Source organism: Equus przewalskii, chromosome 29 (genome assembly GCF_037783145.1).
Source record: "Equus przewalskii isolate Varuska chromosome 29, EquPr2, whole genome shotgun sequence".
Classification (NCBI taxonomy): Eukaryota; Metazoa; Chordata; class Mammalia; order Perissodactyla; family Equidae; genus Equus; species Equus przewalskii.
Genome location: NC_091859.1, coordinates 37648236 through 37671971, shown reverse-complemented (window position 1 = coordinate 37671971; position 23736 = coordinate 37648236). Strand labels below are relative to the sequence as shown.

General features: G+C 56.2%; 2 protein-coding genes across 21 annotated transcripts in view; one reads left to right on the top strand and one right to left on the bottom strand.

Moving 5' to 3' along the window:
- The window catches only part of MRTFA (myocardin related transcription factor A), a 194242-nt gene extending 185828 nt beyond the window's left edge, over positions 1 to 8414 (top strand). For 7 of the 13 annotated variants that reach the window (XM_070600158.1, XM_070600159.1, XM_070600160.1 and 4 more), the window contains 4 exons: positions 967 to 1985; positions 2960 to 3112; positions 3444 to 3504; positions 6886 to 8414. In XM_070600158.1, coding sequence (XP_070456259.1) covers positions 967 to 1985; positions 2960 to 3112; positions 3444 to 3504; positions 6886 to 7400 — 1748 coding nt within the window. In that variant the 3' untranslated portion in view covers positions 7401 to 8414. Of the gene's footprint in view, positions 1 to 966; positions 1986 to 2959; positions 3122 to 3443; positions 3505 to 6885 lie in introns of all 13 variants that reach the window. The other 6 variants (XM_070600154.1, XM_070600155.1, XM_070600156.1 and 3 more) reach the window with 1 other exon arrangement.
- A 179-nt stretch (positions 8415 to 8593) lies between these two features.
- Positions 8594 to 23736, bottom strand: part of SGSM3 (small G protein signaling modulator 3) — a 38744-nt gene continuing 23601 nt past the window's right edge. For 6 of the 8 annotated variants that reach the window (XM_070600163.1, XM_070600167.1, XM_070600164.1 and 3 more), the window contains 21 exons: positions 18800 to 18919; positions 18193 to 18278; positions 17654 to 17720; positions 15463 to 15671; positions 15269 to 15376; positions 14513 to 14656; positions 14057 to 14252; positions 13538 to 13683; positions 12984 to 13208; positions 12574 to 12628; positions 12237 to 12364; positions 11930 to 12085; positions 11611 to 11665; positions 11371 to 11420; positions 11043 to 11195; positions 10825 to 10895; positions 10658 to 10706; positions 10496 to 10581; positions 9559 to 9681; positions 9380 to 9440; positions 8594 to 9124 (listed from right to left, as the gene is read on the bottom strand). In XM_070600163.1, the coding sequence (XP_070456264.1) occupies positions 9044 to 9124; positions 9380 to 9440; positions 9559 to 9681; positions 10496 to 10581; positions 10658 to 10706; positions 10825 to 10895; positions 11043 to 11195; positions 11371 to 11420; positions 11611 to 11665; positions 11930 to 12085; positions 12237 to 12364; positions 12574 to 12628; positions 12984 to 13208; positions 13538 to 13683; positions 14057 to 14252; positions 14513 to 14656; positions 15269 to 15376; positions 15463 to 15671; positions 17654 to 17720; positions 18193 to 18278; positions 18800 to 18806 (2256 nt within the window). In that variant the 5' untranslated portion in view covers positions 18807 to 18919 and the 3' untranslated portion in view covers positions 8594 to 9043. Of the gene's footprint in view, positions 9125 to 9379; positions 9441 to 9558; positions 9682 to 10495; positions 10582 to 10657; positions 10707 to 10824; positions 10896 to 11042; positions 11196 to 11370; positions 11421 to 11610; positions 11666 to 11929; positions 12086 to 12236; positions 12365 to 12573; positions 12629 to 12983; positions 13209 to 13537; positions 13684 to 14056; positions 14253 to 14512; positions 14657 to 15268; positions 15377 to 15462; positions 15672 to 17653; positions 17721 to 18192; positions 18279 to 18799; positions 18920 to 20682; positions 20806 to 23315; positions 23572 to 23736 lie in introns of those variants that run through there. The other 2 variants (XM_070600170.1, XM_070600169.1) reach the window with 2 other exon arrangements.

The window sequence follows — 23736 nt, the reverse complement described above, 5'->3', positions numbered from 1 at the left end:
CTCTTCCAGCAGAGGCACCTGGAACCTGCTCCAAGGCCTGCCTGGCCCTGGTCAGCCCTGACATCAGCCTGGTCCTTGTGGTCATTATCATTAATGACATCAGCCAACATCTGTCCAGGGCCTTGGGGCTTACCAAGCCCTTGTATGCCTCTTGTCTTCCTTGACCTGTACGGGGCAGTGTGAGAAACGGGGAGTGTTACCCCCGCCTAAGGATGAGCAGGCTTGCCTAGGGTCGCAGACCTGGCTGGTGGTAGAGCCCAGATTCAGACTCAGGGCTAATTTCAACACCCCCACCTTTTCCACTCTGCCAGTTAACTCGCCACCAGATCTGCTGTACAAGTGCTGTGTCTGCCAGGGAAGAGGGTGGGGTCATGCCTGGGCCTGGCCTGTTTTCAGAAGGTGGAATGGGCCAAAATCTCCCTCCGGAGCTTGTCCTTTGAACCAGGCTAACTCCTCTTGAGAGATGACCATATCCCATCACGTCAGTTCTTGTGGGGGCAGCTGGGCACGGGCTCGGAGTCCGTCAGACCTGAAGTTAACTCCTAGCCCTGTCGCTCACTAGCTGTGGATCTTGAAGAAGTTAGTTTCCTTTTGTGAGCTCAGTTTTCTCATCTGCACAATCCAGTCAGTCCTAATAATTGAGCACCACACCCCATGCTGGGGCTGGGGACAGCTGAGGGCGTGTCGTGCCCAGACACGGGGTTAGGGGATGTTTTAACTAGGCCCTGGTGTGGTGAGGATGGGGAAAGGTTGGAGGCTGGGCCTGGGGGACATATACCTCCCCGTCCAGGGCTGTGGGAAGGTCAGGAGGTTGATATCTCTGAATTGGCTAGTGGGGCCCGGATGGAAGAGGCCTGACAAACAAAAAGCTCATCCCTCTCATCCTCCCTGATTGTCCTCCTGCCTGGACCCAGTCACCTTAGTTTGTCCCCCTGCTGCCCTGACTCTCGACCCCCCTGCAGGTAGCAGAGCTGAAGCAGGAGCTGAAGTTGCGCTCACTGCCTGTCTCAGGCACCAAGACAGACCTGATTGAGCGCCTGCGTGCCTACCAAGAACAAGCCAGCCCTGCCCCGGGAGCCCCCAAGGCTCCTGCCGCCCCTTCCATCCTGCCCAAGGCTGGCGAGGTGGTGGTAGCCTTCCCAGCCACCCGGCTAAGCACAGGGCCTGCCCTGGTGGCAGCAGGCCTGGCCCCAGCCGAAGTGGTGGTGGCCACGGTGACCAGCAATGGAGTGGTGAAATTTGGCAGCACGGGCTCCACACCCCCCGTGTCTCCCACCCCCTCAGAGCGCTCACTGCTCAGCACAGGCGACGAGAACTCCACTCCTGGGGACACCTTTGGTGAGATGGTGACATCGCCACTGACCCAGCTCACCCTGCAGACCTCACCACTGCAGATCCTTGTAAAGGAGGAGGGCACCCGGGCCGGGTCCTGCTGCCTAAGTCCTGGGGTGCGGGCAGAGCTGGAAGGACGTGATAAGGACCAGATGCTGCAGGAAAAGGACAAGCAGATCGAGGAGCTGACCCGCATGCTCCGGCAGAAGCAGCAGCTGGTGGAGTGGCTCAAGCTGCAGCTGGAGCAGGAGAAGCGGGCCCAGCAGCCTGCGCCAGCCCCATCCCCCACCCCGGCCCTGGTCACTCTTGGCCCCCCAGTGAAGCAGGAGAACAGCTTCTCCAGCTGCCAGCTGAGCCGGCAGCCCCCGGGCCCTGCTCACTCCTTCAGCCCCAGCCTGGCAGCCTCCACTGCCCACCATGCAGACACTTGTGCCCTGGTGCCCCCGGCTGTGGTGGTGAAGCAGGAAGCCGTGCTACCCGAGCCTGAGCCGGCCCCCACCCCCCAGCTGCTTATGGGCCCACAGGGCCCCGGCCTCATCAAGGGGGTCACACCTCCCACCCTCATCACTGACTCCACAGGGACCCACCTTGTCCTCACCGTGACCAATAAGAATGCAGACAGCCCTGGCCTGGCCAGCGGGAGCCCCCAGCAGGTACCTGGGTGTGAGAGGGGCAGGGGCCACAGGAGGGTGTGGAGATACTTATAATGACAGCCCTGGTTACCACGTGTCCTCATGGCTGGGCAGGCTATGCTTGCTTCCTTTAGTCTTCCCTTCAGCCCTACAAAATGAGAGGTCACCATTTTCATGTCACCAAGGAGGGTACTGAGACTTGGGAAGCTTAAGGGGCCTGCTCAAGAACCCACAGCCATGAGGGTCTGGCCATTGATATCAGAACATTTGTGTACCTGGGTAGAGGGTTCCTGAGCAGCCCCCACCCAGGCCGGGCCCTTTCCTCCCTCTGCGCCATGGGGGTGGGACAGGGCCCAGGTAAGAATCAGGGGAGCCCCTGCCTGAGGGAGGCTGTGGGCCTGGCTCTCTTGCCCAGGAGCCAGCGGGGGCCACCAGGCTGAGCCTGGTTCTAGCTCCACTCCTCCCCCTCCCCTCAAAGAGGCCAGCTGTCCCCCACCAAGGTGTCATTGGCAACTGGCTCTCTGCTGCTGACACCCTCATAGCCCAGACCCTCCACCCAGCCTGCTCCAAGGGTGAGGCCGCTTCAGGCTTTGTGTGGCCTCAGCCCTGTGGAGCTTGGGGTGGAGGGGACAGTGACAGGAACCAGGCACTTTAGGAAGAGAGATGGGACTCCTGAGCAGCCTCAGGCAGAAAGGGAGGAGAGGGGGAGTCAGCCCAGGGCCCCTCCCTCGCCCTCACGTGGCTTGTACAAAACCCCAGGCAGCCAGTCACCCCATGCCTACCCTACTCTCTGCAGGGTCAGAGGTCAGGGTCTCCCCTATCCTGTATCCCCAACTCCACTGGCTTCCATGAAAGCTTCTTGGAAGCCAGCATGGCTAGCAAAGTTGTTCTGGCCCAGAAGGTAGGTGCCTCCCCCTTTGCTCTCCCAGAGTGTACGGGGCCCTGGGTCGCTTCCCTGACCCCGCCCCTGGTTCTCTGACCGTTTTCCTGTCTAGCCCTTGTCCCAGCCTGGTTCTCCAGCCCCTGGCCCACCAGCCCAGATGGACCTGGAGCACCCAGCACAGCCCCTCTTTGGGACCCCCACTTCTTTGCTGAAGAAGGAGCCGCCTGGCTATGAGGAAGCCGTGAGCCAGCAGCCCAGACAGCAGGTGAAGAAGGTAGACTGGAGCCTGGCTGGGGTGGGGGCTGCCTAGGCTGCTGGTCTGGGCTCCCACAGGCCCCCAGGGTCCTGCTGGAGGGTGGGGGCGGGCAGGAACCAGTCTCATAGGTAAAGAGGCCTTGGGGGCGGGTCATTATGGGTCAGCGTGCCAGGGCCTGGCCCAGCAGAGTGAGTGTGGCTCTGGGAGCTTGAGCACAGGCCGGTGGGGTCTGCAGGTCTGGCTGCTAGCTCAAGGGCAGAAGGAAGGGTTTATGCCCTGAGCCAGGCTGGGGGCCTCCTGTTCTAGATTTTCATCTTTTTTTCCTATTTTTGTCTCACAGGAGAATGGTTCCTCGAGCCAGCAAATGGATGACCTGTTTGACATTCTTATTCAGAGTGGAGGTAAAGCCCAGACCCCCGAGCTGCCACCCCACCTCCTCCTTTCTTCATAGGTTGTCTCCGGTCCCGGGCTGGTCGATGGATTGGTTTTTGTTTAGTTATTGAACACTTCATGGGTGTCAGGTCTTGTACTTTGCACATAGCAATGGCTGAGATGCATACGTCTCCAGGGCCTGGGCGAGAACACCCGTGGGGGCTGCAGCCCTCAACAAACAGTTGCTTTAGCCAGCGCCCACTGTGTGGGGCGCTCTGCCCGCAGCCTGGATGGAGCAGTGAGCAGGATAGAGACGTTCACCTTGTGGAGCTCACAGTCTAGCGTGGGGAGGTGAATGTAAGTAAAATAGGTAAATAAGAGGAAGTGCTGTGAAAAGCAGGGAAGGGTCTCAGATGCATGGGGGGTGGTCAGAGTCGGTCTCATTGAGCAGGTGCAGACTTAGCCATGGGCATCCCTGGGGGAGCACCCAGGGCGCCCGGGAGGGCAGGGCCGGGTGTGTTGGAGGAGTGGAGTGAGTGTAGGAAGGGAGCGGGTTGGGCGAGAAGTCAGAGGCTGCAGCAGACCCCGAGGCCTGTGCATGTGGGACGGAGGGGCCCTGAGTCTGGAAGCCCTCGCACAGCTTTGAGTGGAGGATCGGCCAGCTGGAAGGGTGGGAGCCGGGGGAAGCAACTGTAGTGATCCAGGCCAGAGGCCAGGGTGCCCGGACCTGGGAGGGAGCAGAGAATTGGAGAAGGGCTGGAGTCGGGTATATTTTGGAGAAAGCACGTTGTATTTCCTTATGGATTAGGCATGTGATGAGAGGACCAGAGGGCAGCCAAGGGTGACACCAAGGGTCTCAGCCTGAGTTACCTGGATGCAGCATGAGGCCGAGGGAGCTCCAGTGGGGCATGTGGGGGGCACAGCAGGGCAGCCTCTGTCAGCCTGACCTATGTCCCAGGGCAGCCCGGGCAAGGTCAGGGCTGAAGGCAGGAATTAGGGAGTCGCTGGCATCTAAATTGGCACTGGGAGCCGTGATGTTGGGTGAGCAGAGAGGAAGACGAGGTGGAGGCAGGGGCACAAGCAGGTGAGGCTGAGCAGAGGGTGGGAGAGTGAAGTCCTGAAGCCAAGGGCTGCTGATGAGCGGTCAGGGAAGACAGGGACCAAGAACTGGCCATGGGCTTAGCATTGTGGTGGCCGTCGATGACCTCAGCCAGGGTGCCGCACTGGGACTGTGGGCCTCTGCCTGCTGGAAGCCAGTTGAAGTGGGGCTGGGGTGAGGGAGGTGGCAAGTCTGGACAGCTCTCTGCAGAGGGCTCCCTGTGGAGGGGAGCAGGGAGCAGCATGTCATGGGAGGCCTGGGGGGAGGCCCTGCGTGTGAGGAGGGTGCAGGGTTGGGAGGGTTGGCTTCCGGTGGGGGCAGGCAGGGAGGCAGAGTGTGTGGAGGCTCCCTTCTGAGTGCTTTCATCCTGTCAGTGGGGAGAGGGTGAAATGAGATGGTACGGGTAAAGTGAGAGCTCAGCCATGGAACTGTACCCTTGAAAATGGTAAATTTTACCTCCATTTTTTAAAAAAAAGTTCAGTAGATGTTACTCTCGAGGTCATCACTTCTGATCTTAGGGAGGCTCCCTGGATTCCAGGGTCTACCATGGGGCTTCAGTGTGTTTCTCACAAGTGCAGGTGGACTGAGGCCGCTGGGCCGGGAGGTGCTCAGGGGCAGGTGGAGAGACTGGCCTGGAGCTCAGGAGAGAGACCTGGCTGAGAGTTCGGGAGCTCCCAGTGTCTAGACAGGAACTGACACTGGGAGGGAGGTGGCAACCCCGGAAGAGAGACTGTGCAAGCAGCTCTCGGAGAGGGAGCAGGCCTGGAGCTCTAGCACTGAAGAGATGGCAGAGAGGGGGAGCTGGGGGTGCTGCCTGCCCCCAGAAGGACACTGAGAAGTGGCCAGAGAGGTGGCAAGGATGCCAAGGGAAGGGGGCATCTGAACAGCATGGGTGGGGCCAACAGTGTCCCTGGTGGTGACAGTTGGGCAGGTTGGCGGGTCATGACGGGGAGGGAGCGGTTGTCTGGTGAGAGCAGCATGTCCAGCTGGGACAGAAGCAGAGCAGGAGGGACAGGACTTAGAGGGTCAGGAAGCAAGCCTGGCTTCTACATAATTTTTTTTCCTTGTGGTAAAATATACATAAAATTTGCCGTTCTAACCATTTTTCAATGTACAATTCAGTGGCATTACGTACATTCACAGTGTTGTGCAACCATCACCACTACCCATTTCTAGAACTTTTTCATCCTTCTATACTGACACTTGTTACCCATTACACACTAACTCTGTGCATTCCTCCCTTCCCCCTAGTGCCTGGTAACCTCTGTTCTGCTTTTTGTCTCTGAATGTGACTGTTCTAGGTGCCTCATATAAGTGGAATCATATAGTATTTGTCCTTTTGTTTCTGGCTTATTTCACTTAGCATGGTGCCCTCAAGGTTCATCCATGTTGTAGCATGTGTCACAATTTCCTTCCTTTTTATGGCTGAGTAATGTTCCACTGTATGGATATGCAACATTGATCCATTCGTCCATGGATGGACACTTGGCTTGTTTCCACCTTTTGGCTGTCAGGAGTAAGGCTGTTATGAACACACATGTACAAGTATCTTTTTGATTCCATGCTTTTGCTTCTTTTGGGTATATACCCAGAATTGGAATTAATGGATCATATGGTAATTTTATATTTAACTTTTTGAGGAACATAAAACTGTTTTCCACAGCAGCTGCTCCATTTTCATTCATACCAAGAAGGCACAAAGGTTCTGATTTCTCCCTGTCCTCACCAACACTTGTTCTTTTCAAATTTTTTTATAATAGCCATCCTGGTGGGTGTGACGTGGTATCTCATTGTGGTTTGATTTGCATTTCCCTGATGACTAATGATGTGGAGCATCTTTTCATGTGCTCATAGGCTATTTGTATATCTTCTAAGGGAAAAATGTCTGAGTCCTTTGCCCATTTTTCAGTTGGGTTTTGTTGTTGAGTTGTAGGAGTTCTTTATTCTGGATATGAATCACTTATCAGATACATGATTTGCAAATATTTTCTCCCATTCTGTGGGTGGTCTTTTTCACTCTCTTGATAATGTCCTTTGATGCACCAAAGTTTTAAATTTTTATGTAGTCCCATTTATCTATTTTTTCTTTTGTTGTGTGTGTTTTTGGTATCATAACCAGGAAATCATTACCAAATCCAATGCCATAAAAGATATTCTCCTGTTTTCTTCTTAGAGGTCTGTAGTTTTAGCTCCTAAAGTTAGATCCTTGATCCATTCTGAATTAATTTTTGTACGTGGTGTAAGGTAGGGGCCAACTTCAGGTCCTGTTCAGGCCTAGTTTCTGACATCCATTCATTTTCTTGACTGGCAGAAATTTCAGCAGATTTCAAGGAGCCACCATCCCTGCCAGGGAAAGAGAAGCCCCCGTCGACAGCGGCATGCGCGTCACCCCTGGCCGCACAGTCTCCACCCTCCGCTGAGCTCCCCCAGGCTGCCCCGCCTCCATCAGCCTCCCCTGCCCTCCCTGGGCGCCTGGAGGACTTCCTGGAGAGCAGCACGGGGCTCCCCCTGCTGACCAGCGGGCACGAGGGGCCAGAGTCCCTCTCCCTCATTGATGACCTCCACAGCCAGATGCTGAGCAGCTCTGCCATCCTGGACCACCCCCCCTCCCCCATGGACACCTCGGAATTGCACTTTGCCCCTGAGCCCAACAGCGTGGGCCTGGACCTGGCTGACGGCCACCTGGACAGCATGGACTGGCTGGAGTTGTCGTCGGGTGGCCCCGTGCTCAGCCTGGCCCCGCTCAGCACCACGGCCCCCAGCCTCTTCTCCACAGACTTCCTCGATGGCCACGACCTGCAGCTGCACTGGGATTCCTGCTTGTAGCTCTCAGGCTGCAGAGCCGGGGGACGGGCAGGCCTGGAAGTTGGGGAGCCTCAGGAACTCTTCGGAGCTCTCCTCTCTGCTGCCTGCCCAGCCTCTGCGCGTGGTCGTGAGTCCTGACAATCACGGGCCTTGCTTCCCCTCCCTGGGAGGCCGGAGCAGGGCGTCCCTACACCTGGCTCAGGCTCACTGAGGAGAGGAGTTGCCGAGCAGCAGCTCTGGGTCCCCTCCGGGGTCTGGGAGGCCCGCACAGACCAGGGGCAGTCTACCTGACCTCCTTGTGTGAGGTCGGAGGTGCAGTGTCTGGCTGCAGTTTGCTCAGGCAGGTGAGGCCCAGGGCTGAGGCGAGGGCGCGAATCTCCTTCCTTCTCTCCCCGCTTCCCTGCGAGGGAAGAAACTAGCTGGGCCTCCACCTCCCCGTTCCCCATGATGCCAACCCCTAGGCTCCCAGGCTCCCAGGTTCCCTGGGAGGGGGCTCCCTGCCATTTTAGTGTCTTGAGTAGTGTAACCCTTTAGTAGTTGGTGGAAACGTTTTCTGTACAGGTGTATATACCTCTATATTATATATCGCCATACATATATATGCATATATTTTTGGGGTGGGAGGTGGCTGCAGCTCCCTCCCATCCTACTGTGCACATAGTGGGGCTGGACGCCGCTTACCCGGCCCCACCCATCACGTGTGTTTGACATGTAGACACCCCGCCACAGCCTGTACCCCACCTGTCCTGCTTCCTGCTCCTTATCAGTGCCACGAGGGCAGACATGCTTCCTGGCCACCTGCCCACATTCCGTCCCACTGCCTCACTGCAGCCACCAAGGCCCTGGGACAGAAGGGATGTTGGCCCCGTGGTGGGGCAGAGGTGGCCCTCAAGCTGTGGCCTCCTCCTGCCTCGGGCCTGGCCTCCCTTCTGGCCTGTCACTCATAAAGGATTAGGGATGGCGTCACCAAAACCAGTGCTGGGAGCGAGGTGGGAAGCTGTGTGGACTTTTTAAAATAAAAAACAAAAACACCGACTCAGTAGTCCATCTTGTTCAACCCACTGAAGAGGTGGGTGGTACGGCTAGGGCCTGAGGCATTCTAGCATCTGGGGGTCACCTCCCCGACCTGGCTGTGCATTCTAGACCATTCCAGGAAGGGCAGAACCTTGGATAAACAGCTGTACAGCCCTGACTGGACAGAAAATAGAAGGTGCTTTCTCAAAGACACTATTTATTTACAAAGCAAAAAGGCCAAGGATCCTTTAGCCACCCCCATTCCTTTCCTGAGCAAAAACTGACAGAAAAGAGGTGGCTCCCACCTCGGGAGATTTCTGGTCAGTACCAACAGTGGAGTTGGGGTCCGCGGCCTCCGTGAAGACCCTGGCTGCCCTCCCCCTGGGGCCAGGAGAGCAGGCTGAGCTGGGCCCTGCCCTCCAGCGACGCTCTGGGGCACCCAGGGCCATGTCCCCAGTCTCCCCCCATGGCGCCCGGCCAGAGCTGCAGTGTCTCCTTCACTTGACCCCAGAGCCTGGGCCGGACCTTGGCCACCTCATCCAGAGACTGGCCAGGGCCATGCTGTTCTCCTGTTGCCTGAGGAAGGGGCCGCCCTGTAGCCGACGGGTTGGGGGAGGCCTCGGCATGACAGGGCCGCCGGAGGAAGACCGTCAACCATCTATGTCCCAGCTGAAAAGGTGGTGCTTCACCAGCATGTCCTGGACACCCTCCTTCAGGGGCTGCTTCTCCTCCTGCACACAGGACAGGCCCTCACTGTCATGAGCACACGGCAGGGGTGTTGGGGCACAAAGCAAGGAAGCCCAAGGTGGCAGGGCCAGAATGGTTCTACAGGCGATGCCAGCACTCAGGGTCTCCATGGGACCCTGCCTCAGCCACCCAGGAAGTGTTTGGGGTGATCTGCCAGCAGAGACACCTGGCCTGCCCACCCCCCAGCCCCCTGAGGGGAAGGCACGCTGCCCAGCCAAGCACCACCCCCAACCACCCACCTCTCTCTTGGCAGGAAGTTCCCAGTCCTGGGAGAGGCTGAAGGCGAAGCAGCAGAGGACGCTGCAGGGGGAGGGGGGAGGCTGTCAGTCGCCCTCAGGAGGCTCTGTCCCGCCCCTCCCCCCGACCCAGGCCACAGGTCGGGGCTCCAGAAACCCAACACTGGTGACAGAGTCCTTACCGGAGCTCACATTTGATCTGGACCCAGCCGGGGCTGCGCAGGAAGGACCAAGGCTGGTACCACTTCTCCACCGTCGGCAGGCTGGAGCAGAGCACCTCCAGCCACAGGTGCAAGACCTGCTCGCTGGGGACAGGCGGGGAGGAACAGCCGTCCACGGGGTCGTCTGAGACGGTGGGTAGGCTCCGCCCTCCATGCTGGACTGGGCCCCTAGACTCCGGGGCTCCTCCGACCCCACCCCCACCCCTTTCCCTCCACTTGGCTGCCTCCTCAGGCAACCCCACCTCCTCCACTCAGCCAGCTCTCACAGAGTGGCCTTGCTCCTCTCCTCCACACTGGGAGACACGCTCAGGGGCCTGCTGTCCCCATGGCTCCCACTCCCCTCAGTTCCGTCACAGCTCTTTCCTCGCTGTGTCTGAGACTCAGCCACTGCCTCCCTCTGCGCACAGGGGCCTCAGCCCAGCCGGTCAGTCCAGGAGCGAAGTGCACACTTCCCAGCCTGGCAGGCCCCATGGCCACGTTCGAGCTAGTCTCAGGGACCTTTGCCCCTCTGCAAACCCTGCCTCTGCCAGGTGGCAGACCCAGAAGCATCATGTGCACCCTGTCCCAGGCTGAGTCTCACCCATGCCTGAGTTGCCCTCAGGCAGGCCCCCTCCCTAGGGTGCTGTGGAGCCTCCTTCCTGGTGAGCCCCTTCAGCCGTCATCCTGCCGGTGTGTGTTCATGAAACTCCGGAGAGCCTTGGCCTGCCCGGAGCCGTGGCTGGTCCCACACTGGAGGAAGCCCTCGGGGAGCCGCCCTTGCTGCCTTCTCTGTCTATCGAGCTCCTGGGCCATGAAGGCCCAGCTCACAGGCACCCCGCGCTCCCCCAGGGCCGTAGCCTAGGCTGCCACTCATCTGACTGTGGGCTGCTCTGGGCCCAGAGCGGGTGCAGACACTCACTTGAGCCCCACACAGATAAGGGAGCGGAGCTTGACATCCATTTGCGCGTGTGCAGCATCATGGGTCACATTGACGGACTGCACAGCCTGGGAGGGCACAGCTGTCACTCAGGTGCCCCCGGCTGCCAAACCAGGAGGCCTGCCCCACCCACTGCCCGCTTACCCGGTAGAGCAGCTCCTCCGGGGTCAAGACTTTGCCGTCTTCATCCAACCTGAGGGGAGACCAAAGCTGCCAGTGCTGCCCTGGTGTGCCAGGCTGGGCCGCTCCCTCCCTGCACCAGGGCTGCCAGGAGACCCCGCCAGGAGGACGCCAGGCTGGGGGCTGGTTACCTGTATGTCTTACACAGCACTAGGCGTGAATACACGGAGTCGAAGTCTCTTTCCACCTCCCGGCCGGCCGCCTGGGGGACAGGGGATGAGTGTCAGGGACAACAGGATAGGTACCAGGTCAAAGCCACAGGGTCCAACTCAGTGCACATCACCACTTGATGAGCTCCTGTGCCAGCTCCGTAGGACCATGGGGGACATGAGTCCAGCCACTGACCTACCTCCTCGATAAACAACCAGGGGTGGCAGGCACCCCCAAGGAGGGACGGCTTCTTCAGTCCATGTTCAAACAGGGCCTTGAGGGCTGGGCAGAGGGTCCCTCGAACAAGGTCAGTGACCGCCTCTGTCACAGCGTCGTCCCCGGCGACGGAGTACTGGTGGTGGGCAATGAGGTCTGAGAGGCAGCCAGGCCCCCCCTCCCCATCCGCAGTCACTGCTGCAGCCAGTGCACGCTCGGGACCCAGGCCCTGGCTAGGAGGGTGCAGGCCTCGCCAGGTCTAGGCAGCAGCATCAGCTCCCAGGGACAGCCGGGCCCACGTGCCCTCTTACCTCTTTGCTCCGTTCATCCAGGACTTCCACAAACTTGGCTGGAAACCAGCCTGCGGGAGAAGCAGGGCCCTGTGAGGAGTGGACAGCCTGGTGTCCTGATACTTCCCCCCACGGGGCTGAGGACACAGAGCAAGCCCGCCCATTCCTGCTGAGGGCGAGGAGATGGGGGTGGTAAAGGGCGCCCAGCTTCACTGTCCAGCCCGCCTCCCACCACAGCTCGAGACTAGAGGGAGGCCTCACCTCTCAGGCCATTCAGCTCCCCGACCCAGCAGTGCTCATCCTTCTGGGAAATGATCTGCAAGGAGGAAAAGTGCAGGAAGCAAAGCTCCGGTTGTCCAAGCGCAGTGCCTCACATGCCATCAGGTTTTGTCCCCAGCCAGGCCATCAGAAGCTTTCGGCAGGGAGGAGGTTCGGGGGAGGAACCCCCTCGCAGCCTCAGGGCCAGCAGGGGCAGGCAAATGGCGCTGGCTCCCAGCTCCCAGGGCCCCCCTGCCACTGAGCGCCCCCATCCTGGGCCCGAGCCGTGGTCTGCGGACGCCCCGAGCCTCGCCCCACGCACCGTGATGATGTCATTCTTGCGGAAGCCCAGCTCATCGTCATCGTGTCGCTCAAAGTCCAGCAGGGCCTTGGCCCGGCGCCGGTGGCTGCGTGAGCATGCCACGTAGTTCTCGTGGTCTCGCTGATGGCTCTCCATGCTGTAGTCGGGGGTCAGCTCCTGCCAGAGCAGCACAAAGGCCCACCAAGGGGGAAGCGCCTCAGCCCAAGGCCCCCGTCCTCGCCAGGGCCTTGGGACCTCAGGATAGGGCTGGGGAAGGAGAGCCCCCAAGTCGAGCCATCGCACATAGGCCTGGGAGCCCGTGACTCACCACACTACAGTTTTTGGGGTCTGTGCACTGGAAATGGCGTGCCACGCGCAGAATGGCTTCCCGGAGATCAGCCACCAGTTCCGTCTGCTTGATGTTCTTAGCCTTGAGCGCCTCCAGGTCGTCCTCCCCTGGGAAGCCCAGAAAGTTGTGGCAGCCATGGCCCCTGCCCACCCCCTTGCCAACTCTGAGGAAGCTCAGAGTCCACACCAGGTATGAGGACTGACAGGCCCTGGTCTCCACCCCCACACCGCCCCCAACTATGGCGTTGAGCATAGTGAGCCTGGACTCGGCTGGCGGGGAAGGAGCCGCTGAGCTCAGCCCAGTGCCCGGCTCTCACCAAAGAGCAGTGAGGTGATGCCAGACTTCCTCCGCTGGGTCCTGCGCCGAACAACCTGCAGGCAGGGAGAGGGGTCAGCGGCAGCCCAGGCACCCGGCCAAGCGGAGGAGGCATCCAACGAAGCCCTCCCACGCGGAGGCCCGGTCCAGCCTCATGCTCAGGCAGCCGCATCTAAAACGGCCTCTGAGGGTCAGAAATGCACTGTCAGTTCAAAGCTGGGTCTGTCTTGCACTAAAACCAGGCCGGTCACAGCAAAGAGGCACGAAAGCCAAGGCAGCAGGTGCTGCCTGGGACAGGGGCAGCAGAGCGGGAAGGGCTGATGGGCTCCCTGTGGCCTCTTACTTGGGGCCTCCTCCAGGGAATCCGCCCCCTAGCTCTGGGTGAGGTGGGGCCTCCTCCCTCAGGCCCACCTGAGAGAGGCTGGTGGTGGCGCTGGTTCCCAGGAGTGGGCCCTGGTCTGCAATGAGGTAGGCCAGATGCTTGCGGCGCTGGGTCTCCACGGCCACATCGGTGAGGCAGCCAGCCAGCTGCATGGCTTCCCCCAGCAGCAGCTCTGCGTCCTGGATCTGTGATGGTATGTCTGAGAGCGTGTTGAAGATGGAGGCCGAGTTCTCGGACTGGATCAGCTCCTCCTCCTGGGCCATGCAAGAGAAGGAGTGAGGAGAGGGGGTGTTACTGCCAGGTGCCAGGCCCGTGAGCTGACCCCAATCACCATCAATCAGGCACTTGTGACTTCTCTGGATGATCAGGCTGAGCACAAGGAGTTGTGACCCCAGGAGACCCCCCACCAGGGGCCTCTCAGGAAGGGCCAGTGGTCAGGCCACATGATGCTCAAGCCTGGACCCCACTGTTTCCCCCAGGGGAGGGGCACCAGGACAGCTGTGTCTGGCACACAGGGCTCCTATTCTTCAGCTGGGAAGCTGGGTGGTGTGGCCCTGGGGTGGACAGGGGGCTGCAGCAGCACCTTGAGGCGCAGCATGCCCAGAGTGGTCTGGAACAGCACCAGGGAGCCCTCGTAGAAGAACAGGTCCCAGAGGCGCAGCAGCAGCCTGATGTGCACGACGCTGGCGAAGGCCGTGAGGAACCAGTGCAACGTGATCAGGGACAGCTCTGTGGACACAGACCACAGCCCTGCGGCTGGGACCAGGGCTGGCTGGCATTGGACAGCTTGGAAAAGGGGTGTCCCCCAGGCACACGAGCTGAGGAGGAGGTGGAGGGTAGCTCCCCCAAAGCAGCAAGAGGCCTTGTGTGCTCCCAGGGGAGAGAGGAGACAGGGTGTCAGGGAATGTCCAAGCACAGGAGAGCAACGAAGACTGCGTGTGCCGGCTCCATGCTCGGCCATCGTCAGACGAGCTCCTTCTTCCTCCCAAGACAGCCAGAGCCCTGGCCTCTGCTGCTGCGTCTGCAGGCCTCCGATCTGCAGGATCTGTGCCCGTCTCAGGACCCCTTGACCCTAGAGAAGGGTCTGGGTGCTGGCCCTTACCGATGTCATGCTCCTGGAGCAGCTTGTCCAAGCGAGGCAGGTACTGGACGATGAGGTGGCGCAGGACCCGCTGGTCTGTCTGGACACCCAGCAGGGTGGTGCTGAAGTAGGAGGCAGGGAGCAGGTCCTCGATGATGGCACACATCATCCAGAAGGCATCCTCCTCCTCCAGGAACAGCAGGAGGCAGGCGGCCACCTGGCCAGGGCAGGGGGACAAAAGGCCTCGACCCAGGTCTCCATGAGAATTAGAAGAGGCACCCTCCTCTGGGGGTCCCATCATAGACCGCATGCCTTCCTCGGGGATGGAACTGCCATATTTGGCAGCCCCAACCTCCTTCAGGACTCCTACCTCCTTCCCCACCTCTCGTCCTACTACCTGGATGGCGGGATCGTTCACCACTGGGAGCCTGGAGGACACCCGGGGGACACCCCCACCCCTTTCCAGGCGGTGCTCACCATGCCCGTGCCCTGGCAGTAGCCAATCTCCGGGTAGAGCCAGGCCAGTGCTCGGAGGACCCTGCGCAGGCGGGGCACCCCGATGCTGCTCACGTTGGCGAAGCAGGCGTTGCTGGGCATGGTGCGGAGCAGGTCCTTCTCAATCTGTCACAGCGCACCCACAGTGAGACCCTGTGAGACACAGCTGCAGGCCTGCGGGCCCACACCCTCCACACTGCTGACACCTGAGACCCCTGCGAGGGAGGCTGAGAGACCCCTTTGTGGGGCAAACCCCAGGCAGGCTTCTTACCCAGGAATGGGGATTCCTCATGCTCCGGGTCAAAGTGACCCTCCAGCCTTCAGGATTAGATTCCAGTTACCACGTAGCTGATCCCACCAGATTCACCACAGAACTTATAAAAATAAAGTTACAGGTCCCTGGGGCTCAAGCCAGAATGAGAATCTCTGAAGCGAGGCCTGGAAATCTGTATTTAAAATCTCTAGGTGGTCCTAATATGCACTCAAGTTAGGTGACCCTTTTGACAATTCTCTCTGCTGCCTACAGAGGACCCAGGAGGGAGCAAGCTTGTTCTGACAATATGTTTGCGGGTGAAACGATTGCCCATGGCTGCCACACGGCTGCCGTGCTCTCTCACGCCACCCCTGCCAAGGGCGGGTTCTGGTAACCCCAGGCAGCCCACTGCCGTCCTGTAGGTCCACAAAGTTTCTGGGCAGAAAGCGCTTCCCGAAGGGCGCCCCGCACTGCCCTGGCCTCACCTGTTTGGCAGCAATGGTCTCGTCGTTGGAGCTGTTTTTCACAATCTCTCGGTAGGACAGCTCGGAACCCCTCTTCTTCTGCAGGGCCCCGGAGAGCCGCATCCACAACTGAGGGGGAGCCAGCACGAGCACTCAGTCTCTCAAGGCACATCTGAACCCTTTTGGCCCTCTGCGGGTCCCTCTGGCCACCTCACCTGGGGCCTCATGCTGTGTGGGATGCCAGCCAGCACCAGGGAGCGAAGCTTCTCAGAGCGGGGTAGGGAGACAGCAATCTTGTCCCAGGTGAGATCCCCCACGTCATGATTATGGGTGAACTCCAGGTGGGCCTGCCACCGCAGCCTCTGTGGAGGGTCCTCCATCAGAGACACACCTGGCAGCTTGCTGGAACTGGGGTCAGCACCATCTGCCAGGAGAGAGTGAGCCCAGGGCCGCAGGGGTGAGCACAGCAGGAAGGAAACGACTCCTCACTGCACGTTCTCCCAAGCAGAGGGCCCTGGGCTTCAGCTCCAGCGATCTCGCGACCAAAACCCAGAGCCGCATTTCCAACAGCTTCTGTGGCTCCAGCTGCACGTTCCACAGGCATCCCGACCAGCAAACCCGAGCTCTTCACTTTCTCCCCCAAACCCGCCCCTGCCGCAGTCTCCCAGATCCATCGACCCCCCTCCATGCTCCAGATGCTCAGGCACCTTCAGCTCCTCCCCCACTGAGACCCCATGTCCAACCCATCAGCAAATGCCGCAGGCTTTGCCTTCAGAGCACAGGCACAATCCCGCCACTGGTACTACCTCGGACAGTGCCCTAGTAGGAGCCATCATCCTTCGTCTGGATCACCCCCACAGCCTTCTCCCTGGCCCATTTCCACCCCTGCCTCCCAAAGGCTATTCTCCACACAGCAGTCAGGGTGGCCCTTCCCAGACAGTCAGATCATGTCACTCTGCTGGGAGCCCTCTAGTCCCACCTGCCCACCTCAGGTGCAAAGCCAAAGGCCTTACAGGGCTCGGTGCCCCGCCTCCTCGTGGCCCACCCCCTCCTTGTCCTCATCTCCTACTATGCCACTCTGGCTCCCTCCACTCTGCTATTTCCCACCAGACCCACCCCCACTCAGGCCTCCGCACTTATTATTCCCCTTCCTTGGCTCCCCTCACTGCTTCACTTCCTCCTAGTTTCTGTTCAAATGTCTCCCCCTAGAAGCTTCCTTCACCACCTTATGTACAATCCACCACCCTCTTCGCTAGTCCCTGAATTTCTCCACAGCTCCTCTTGCCCCCAGCACTTATTTGTTTGGCCCTTTGGTTTTGTTCCAGGCACTGGGAGGCAGCAGTGGAGAGCACATAACCCACAGTCGGCCTCCTGAAATGCTTGCGCGAACGCCAACAAGGCTCTTGCAGCCACCGGGCAAGCAAGGTGCTAGTGGCCCCACAGCCAGCCTCGTCCCTACTCATCCTAAAGCCACGCCCTCAGCCTCAGCTTTCTAAAGCTTCTCCTTTCCTGAATTTACATACAGTAAAATGCACAAATTTTAAGTGTACACTTCAGTGAGCATCAATACACCAACGTCTAAACATCATTCCCATCAAGACAGAGAGTACTTCCATCGTGCTAGAAAGCTCCCAGCATTCCTCTCAGGCCCAGCTTTTAACTTCCAAATATCTGTCTGCAAACTAGAGGACAAGGGAAACTTCTGTCAGAACTGGAAACACAAGTGATCCGAGGACAACTGGTTTCAGCCAATTAAAATCTCCCAGTCACAGTCAGATGCTGGGACAGGCACCCTGGGTTCTGGCAGATGGCTTTCCCATCTCGGGAACCAACAGGTGTATGTATAGTAGAAAACAATGGAAATGGCTTAGAGGCCCACTTATAGAATGGTTATAAAAAGATTTTGATAAACCCATTATAGTGGGATATCATGCAGCCACTGAAAAATAGGCTTTTAAAGAGTTCTTAACTGACAGAAAAAATGCTCGTGGTATAATGTTAAGAGATCTAAGAGCAATATGAAAACGTGTATATGAGATAGTCTTAGTTATGAAAGCAAATACCGATACAAAGCCAGGAAAGGAATACACAAAAACGTCAGCAGTTATCTTCAGGTTGTGGCATTACGGGTTAATTTGTTTTAATCTTTACATTTTTCTGTATTTTTCTACTTCTCTTTAATGAATATTATTGCTTTTATTATCACATGAAGATCAATAAAATTAATCTAAAAAACACCAGAGGTCACCATCTACTTATAACAGCAGCACCCTCAGATGCAGCTCTGTGGGTCCTGGGGCGGGGAAACATCCGGAGCCCAGAGGCCACAGCTGCTCGATGAGTGTCAGTGGAGCTCTGTCCTCCCCAGAGGACAGAGGACACCAGCAAGATTACACAAAATATTACCTTCCTTGTCCACACGGAAGCCGAACTCATCATAATAGAACTCTGGTTGCTCCTCTGACTCTTCCTTCTAGAACCAGGATGGGGAAGAGTCAGTCAGGTGGCCCTGTCTGGGACTACAGGTTCTGGGATCACAGCCACCCGCGTTGCTGCCTGCTGAAATTCCACCCAGCCTTCAAGACTCAGATCAGAGGCCACCGTTCCCTGAAGCCTCTGTGGTCATCACTCAGCTGCAGGGGGCCACTACCTTCTGGAATTCTCCCAGCATTTTCCCTGTTCTTCATGGAGGTCAAAGACGGTAAGATCAAGGTAAGAGAACTGTTTTATGCATTTCTGTGTCTCCATAATACTAAGCACATAGTGCCATAATACTTTAACCTAATGACTTATTCACAGAGAAGGCGGAGCTAAGCTGCCATCTCTGAGGGTGGCCTCTGACCCTATGTGACTATGGTGGAGTGGCCACCTATGCCCTAGAACCTGTAGTGTGGGTCCCCTTCGGCACCACATCTTGGGAGCAGAGTGCTGGTAAATTGCTGTACCTGCGTGTACTTGGCCAGGATCTCCTGAGGCCACATGCTTGGAGTTAGGGCTGAGAAGGGGCCACTGGCAGAAGGCACATGGCTTCCTAAAATCAAGGAGGACCAGGAATAGGAGATGACGAAAATGCAGAGTGTTCAGGGGGAAAATTCAAGCCAGGACATTCCCCTGCCACCCCAAGGCACCAGCAGTGAAGGGACTGCCCGTCTCAAGCGGAATGGGTGAGGGAGGGGAAGAAACCTAGAGACATGCAACTTTCCAGAGGAGGAAAAGAAAAACAGGAGCATGCCAGAAAACATAACCAAATCTCATCTCCTTGCCTCCTCCTCCACCTAAGAATGAGGATTTGTAGGCCGGAAGGAGGGTGGAGGACAGAGACTCGGGCAAACGGGAGAGCTGAGCTCAGAAGAGATTGCAGCGACTCTCCCGACGCCCCATCAGAAGTCTTGCTCCTTTTTACCCCTCTTACCTGGATGGTCTTAGTGAGCCTCAAAGGTATATGAAAAACAAACAAGCCCACTTCCATCCCACGGGTGGGTCCTCCTGGGCAAGATGCCCCTGCTCTCTGGGGGCCTCTCACCCCATTTCCAGCCCAGGCCCTCCTCCCACCTGACATTGTGCAGACAGGCGAGGCGAGTCTTCTGCAGATCCAGACTCAGAAGTTTTCCTCTCCTAATATCTCACAGCTGGAAGGCTCCTCAGGCTTCATCTGATAAAGAAACAGCAGCCCTGGTAGGAGAGCAAAGGGGAAGGTCATTCTAAAGCGGCTCCTCTCCTGTGATCCTTTCCACCCACCACTCTAGTTTTGCCGGCCCAGAAGCAGAGGGGAGGGAAGTCCTGGCCACTGTTCAACAAGGGAAGGAAAAGTCAGACTTAAAAAGCCTCCTATTCTGAAGAGTTCATCTGAGAGAGGATACACTTTGAAGAAGCTACAATACTAACGTTCTTAACAGCTCTGTCAGCCAAGGGGGGTGTCCACTCAGCCCCCACATTATCCAGGAAGGAGAAAACCATACGTACAGACTTCCCGATGCACTATGCTCAGGCAAATGTTCCTTAAAAAAGAAAACAAAAACCAGCCACTACCAAAACCTCCATGACTGGGTTCCCCTGAGACGGAATCTCCGAGGATCATTTGGATGGAATTCAGCCGAGCTGCTGAGTCAATGCCTCCACTCACCCCGACACTGACATTTTCCACCTCGTCCAACAGTCTGCTCTTCAACGTTTTCCACTAGCCTTACGGCTGGGAAACTAGGAAATGGCAATATATCTCTCCTGTCGCTGTTGAAACCCCTGCCTCTCTCTCTTTTTTGTCCTCTTAAAAAATAAGCACTCAACATAAAAGGACAAATAGCCCAATTCAAAAATGGGCAAAAGATCTGAATATACATTTCTCCAAAAAAGAGATGCAAATGGCCAATGAGCAGGTAAAAAAATGCTTGACATCATTAGTTACCAGGAAAATATGAATCAAAACCACAATGAGATACCACTTCACACCCACTAGGATGGCTATCATCGAAAAGGCAGACAATCCTAAGTGTTGACGAGGATGTGGAGAGATTGCACCCTCAGCCATGGCTGGTGGGAATGTGAAAAGCTGCAGCTGCCGTGGAAAACAGTTTGGCAGTCCCTCAAAGAGATAAACACAGAGTCACAGGACCCAACAATCCCACTCCTGGTTATTCACCCAAGAGAGATGAAAGCGTGTATCCACACAAACACTTGCATATGGATATTCATGGGAGCATTATTCATTACAGCCAAAAGAGTAGAAACAACCCAAATGTCCAACAACCAATGAATGGATATACAAAATGTATGGAATATCTATACAAGGAAATTTATTCAACCGTGAGAAGGAAGGAAGAACCAACAAGGCTATAACATAGATGAATCTTGAAAACATCATGCTAAGTGAAAGAAGCGTCACAAGAGGATGAATATTGTGTGCTTCTACTCAAATGAAACGTCCAGGAGAGGCAAATCCTTAGAGACAGGAAGTAGATTGGTGACGGCCAAGGGACGGGGAGAGGGGAATGCAGAGGAATTGTTAACGGGGTTTCTATTTGGAGAGATGAAAAATGTTCTGGAAGTGGATAGTGGTGACAGCTGCACAACAGTACGAAATACTAAAACCACCATACTGTGTACACTTTAAAAATGGTGACTTTTATAGTATGTGAATTATATCTCAATTAAAAAAACAAATGCCATCATCTGGGGTGTCAGCACAAGTGGCTCCTCTGCCTTTCTAACTCTCTCTTTCTAACCTGCCCTATTAGAACCAGAAAGAGTCTATTATCACCTGCTTGAGCTTCAACAGAAATGCAGTTTTAGAGTAGTTTTCTCAGTCTTTTTCCTGAATAGCCTCTTACTTATAACTGTGAATGAAAAGCTTTGACTCCAGAAATAAATGTGAAGTAACAGTAAGGAGATATGGTTCAATATTTTAGGACAAGTTGTCTTTTCCTTGAAATCACATTTACCTAGAAGAAAAACCTCCTTTTGCCATTTTTCTGGTGACGAGAGTTTGGAAGTGACAGTTGTTACTCTGGTCCACAGCAGCCCCAGTCTTCTCCAGGCTATCTGCCACAGAACTCTGGTGTTGGGGATTCTGGGTAAGCCAGAAGGATCAGGTGAGAAAATAAAACCAAAAAGGAGGGAGGCTGGCCCAGTGGCATAGTGGTTAAGTTTGTGTGCTCTGCTTCGGCAGCCTGAGGTTCATAGGTTTGGATCCCGGGCACGGACCTACACCACTTGTCAGGTGCCATGCTGTGGCAGCATCCCACATACAAAATAGAGGAAGACCGGCACAGATGTTAGCTCAGTGACAATCTTCCTCTCTCTCTCTCACACACACACACACACACACAAAGGAACAGAGGTACAGAAAACCCATGTATATTAAGGGAAAGGTAGGTGATATTATAAATATATATATATATAAAAAAGAAGAAGAAACCAAAAAGGAAAGTCACAACCGCTTCAAGGGAGCTGTGAGGAAACATCACCCTGTGGGCCCTTAACTCGAGCGTCTGTTGAAAACGGGCACAGGAAAAAAAATCCCAGTTCTCTTTAAAGACATATTTGCAAATTTGGGGGCAAAAGAGCTCCTAAGGGCAGCTCAGCTGGGTCACCAACCTCGACTCCTACCCCCAGACACCTTGACCATGCGAAGTCGGGGCGAAATGCCCCTGGTGGAGGCTTTGGTGCCCACCTGGGAGAGCCCCTCCCTCCTGCTTCCAAGCCCTGCTGAGAGCCAGACGGAGAAGCCGCCTTCCCGACCGGCTCAGGCAGCCGAGGCTCATCTGTGCTGCAGGAGGACCACCGTGAAAGCATCCTGTCTCCCTTCGGTGTAACAGATACGTGGGGCCTGGTCTGAATCAGAATTCGGCGCTGGATGGAGCACTACATATTTTTACCTAAAAGGGACTAGCAGTTTTAAGAATCACGTCGTCATTCAATCCTCACGACACCTTTTGAAGTAGATCTATTCCCTATATACGAGAAAGTAAGCCTCGAAAAGACCTGGACCTGCACAGTTTTCCAAATAGGCTCCAGCAACGGTGCCTCCTGCAACACACGCTGCCCGCCACCCACCCTGTGAGACGACATCACAGCCACCAGCCAGGTAGCCCTGGGAGAATAACCTGTGCTCGGTTATGCCACCCATGGGCCTGGAGCCCCGGGAGGGCGTTTGCGCCATGGTGCTAGTCGAGGAGGGGGCGGCTTCAGAGCTCATCGCCTGCCCCGCCTTAGTGCAGAGGCTGGACAGCACTGCGGTTAAAGTGAAGACGTCTCCAGTCAGATGGAGGTGGATTCCAACCCCAGCTCTGTTGCTCCTCACTTGTTATAACCTCAGGCAAGTTCACTTCACCTTTGTTTTTTTTGAGGAAGATTAGCCCTGAGCTAACTACTGCCAATCCTCCTCTTTTTTTTGCTGAGGAAGACTGGCCCTGAGTTCACATCCGTGCCCATCTTCCTCTACTTTATATGTGGGACGCCTACCACAGCATGGCTTGCCAAGTGGTGCCATGTCCGTACCCAGGATCCAAACTGGCAAACCCCAGGCTGCTGAGAAGCAGAATGTGTGCACTTAACCGCTATGCCACCGGGCTGGCCCCTCACTTCACCTCTTTGAATCTGTTTTCTTATCCATAAAGTGGAATAAAAATATCTATGTCTTACGGTGGCTATGAGGATTAAGTGAGAATGCAAATAAGGCCCTTAGCACACCGTCTGACACACAACAAGTACTCAGGAAGCACAAGGCAATTAGTAGTAGTCCTCATAATTTCTAGAAATTTATTGTTAATGTCTGGGCCCTCTACACTGAGGTTTACTAAAAGCCATGTGATACCGCTGATGTCCCTCCATTACGACCTATACAAATGGTAATTTCCTATGTTTCAACATAATTTAAGCCAGTTGAGATCGTGAGAAAGACTCCTCCTCACTGAGGCCCCAGAGGTAGCGATCTTGTTGTTTCTTCTGGAAGGGTAGAGAAAGTGTGAAGGAAGCAGGTGTTGCTTGTGGTGAAGGAAATGAGCTGTCTCTGGCTGTGGAGGACTGAGGGGGCTGGGAAGACAATTCTCAATAAGCGGATCCCCCTCCTGACCTTAGCCTGCCTCCCACTCATTCACTCACTCAACAAACAGCTATAGAGCGCTGCCTTGAGCCAGGCGTGGTTCTAAGGGCTGAGATGCAACAGTGAAAAACAGAAGTCCTAGCCACTACATTACAGCAGAGAGTCAGACAATGAACACAAAAACAGCTGTGTCAGATCATGATGACTGTGTACTCTGAGAAAAGTAAATGAGGGTACAGAGAGTATTGGAAGAGAGGGGCTATTTATATAAAACGGTTAGGAAAAGCTCTTTGAGGATAAGGTGACACCTGAGCCAAACAAAGAGAAGTGAGGGATCAAGTCATGTGGGTATCTCAGGGAAAAGCGATCCAGACAGAAGGAACAGCAAGTGCAAAGCCTTCAGGGCAGGAGCACACTTGGCAGGCTGAAGCAGCAGCAAGGCAGCCAGGGGGCTGGGGTGAGGAGAGGAGAGTGCGAGGAAACGTGGGAGACGCAGCAGGGTTACAGAGGGCCCAACAGCACCAGACAGACCTTGGATCTTACTCTCAGTGAGCTGGGACATTACAGGAGGGTTCTGAGCAGAGGGAGCCTGAACCTGCCTTAGGTTCTGAAAGCCCTCTCCGGCTGCTGTGCAGGGAAGACTTCAAGGCCGGAGGTGGTGGCAACGCCAGCGGGAACGATGTTGGCTTTGCTACAGCAGGACCAGCGAGAAATGGTCAGATTCTGGATACGTTTTAAAGAGTCTCTACAATAGTACATATATGCCACGTCTCCCACTGACTGCCCTAGAGTCTCCACGAACAGGAGCCGGATGAGATACTGCTAAGCTGGGCAGGCAGGTTTTTCCTGCCTCTGGTTGCTATGGAAACCTTCCCGCAAGCAGCCATCTAGGAGGTGGCGGAAGCAGCTGAGGAGTTAGCCACGTCACTGGCTGCCCTGCTGCTGTCAGAGA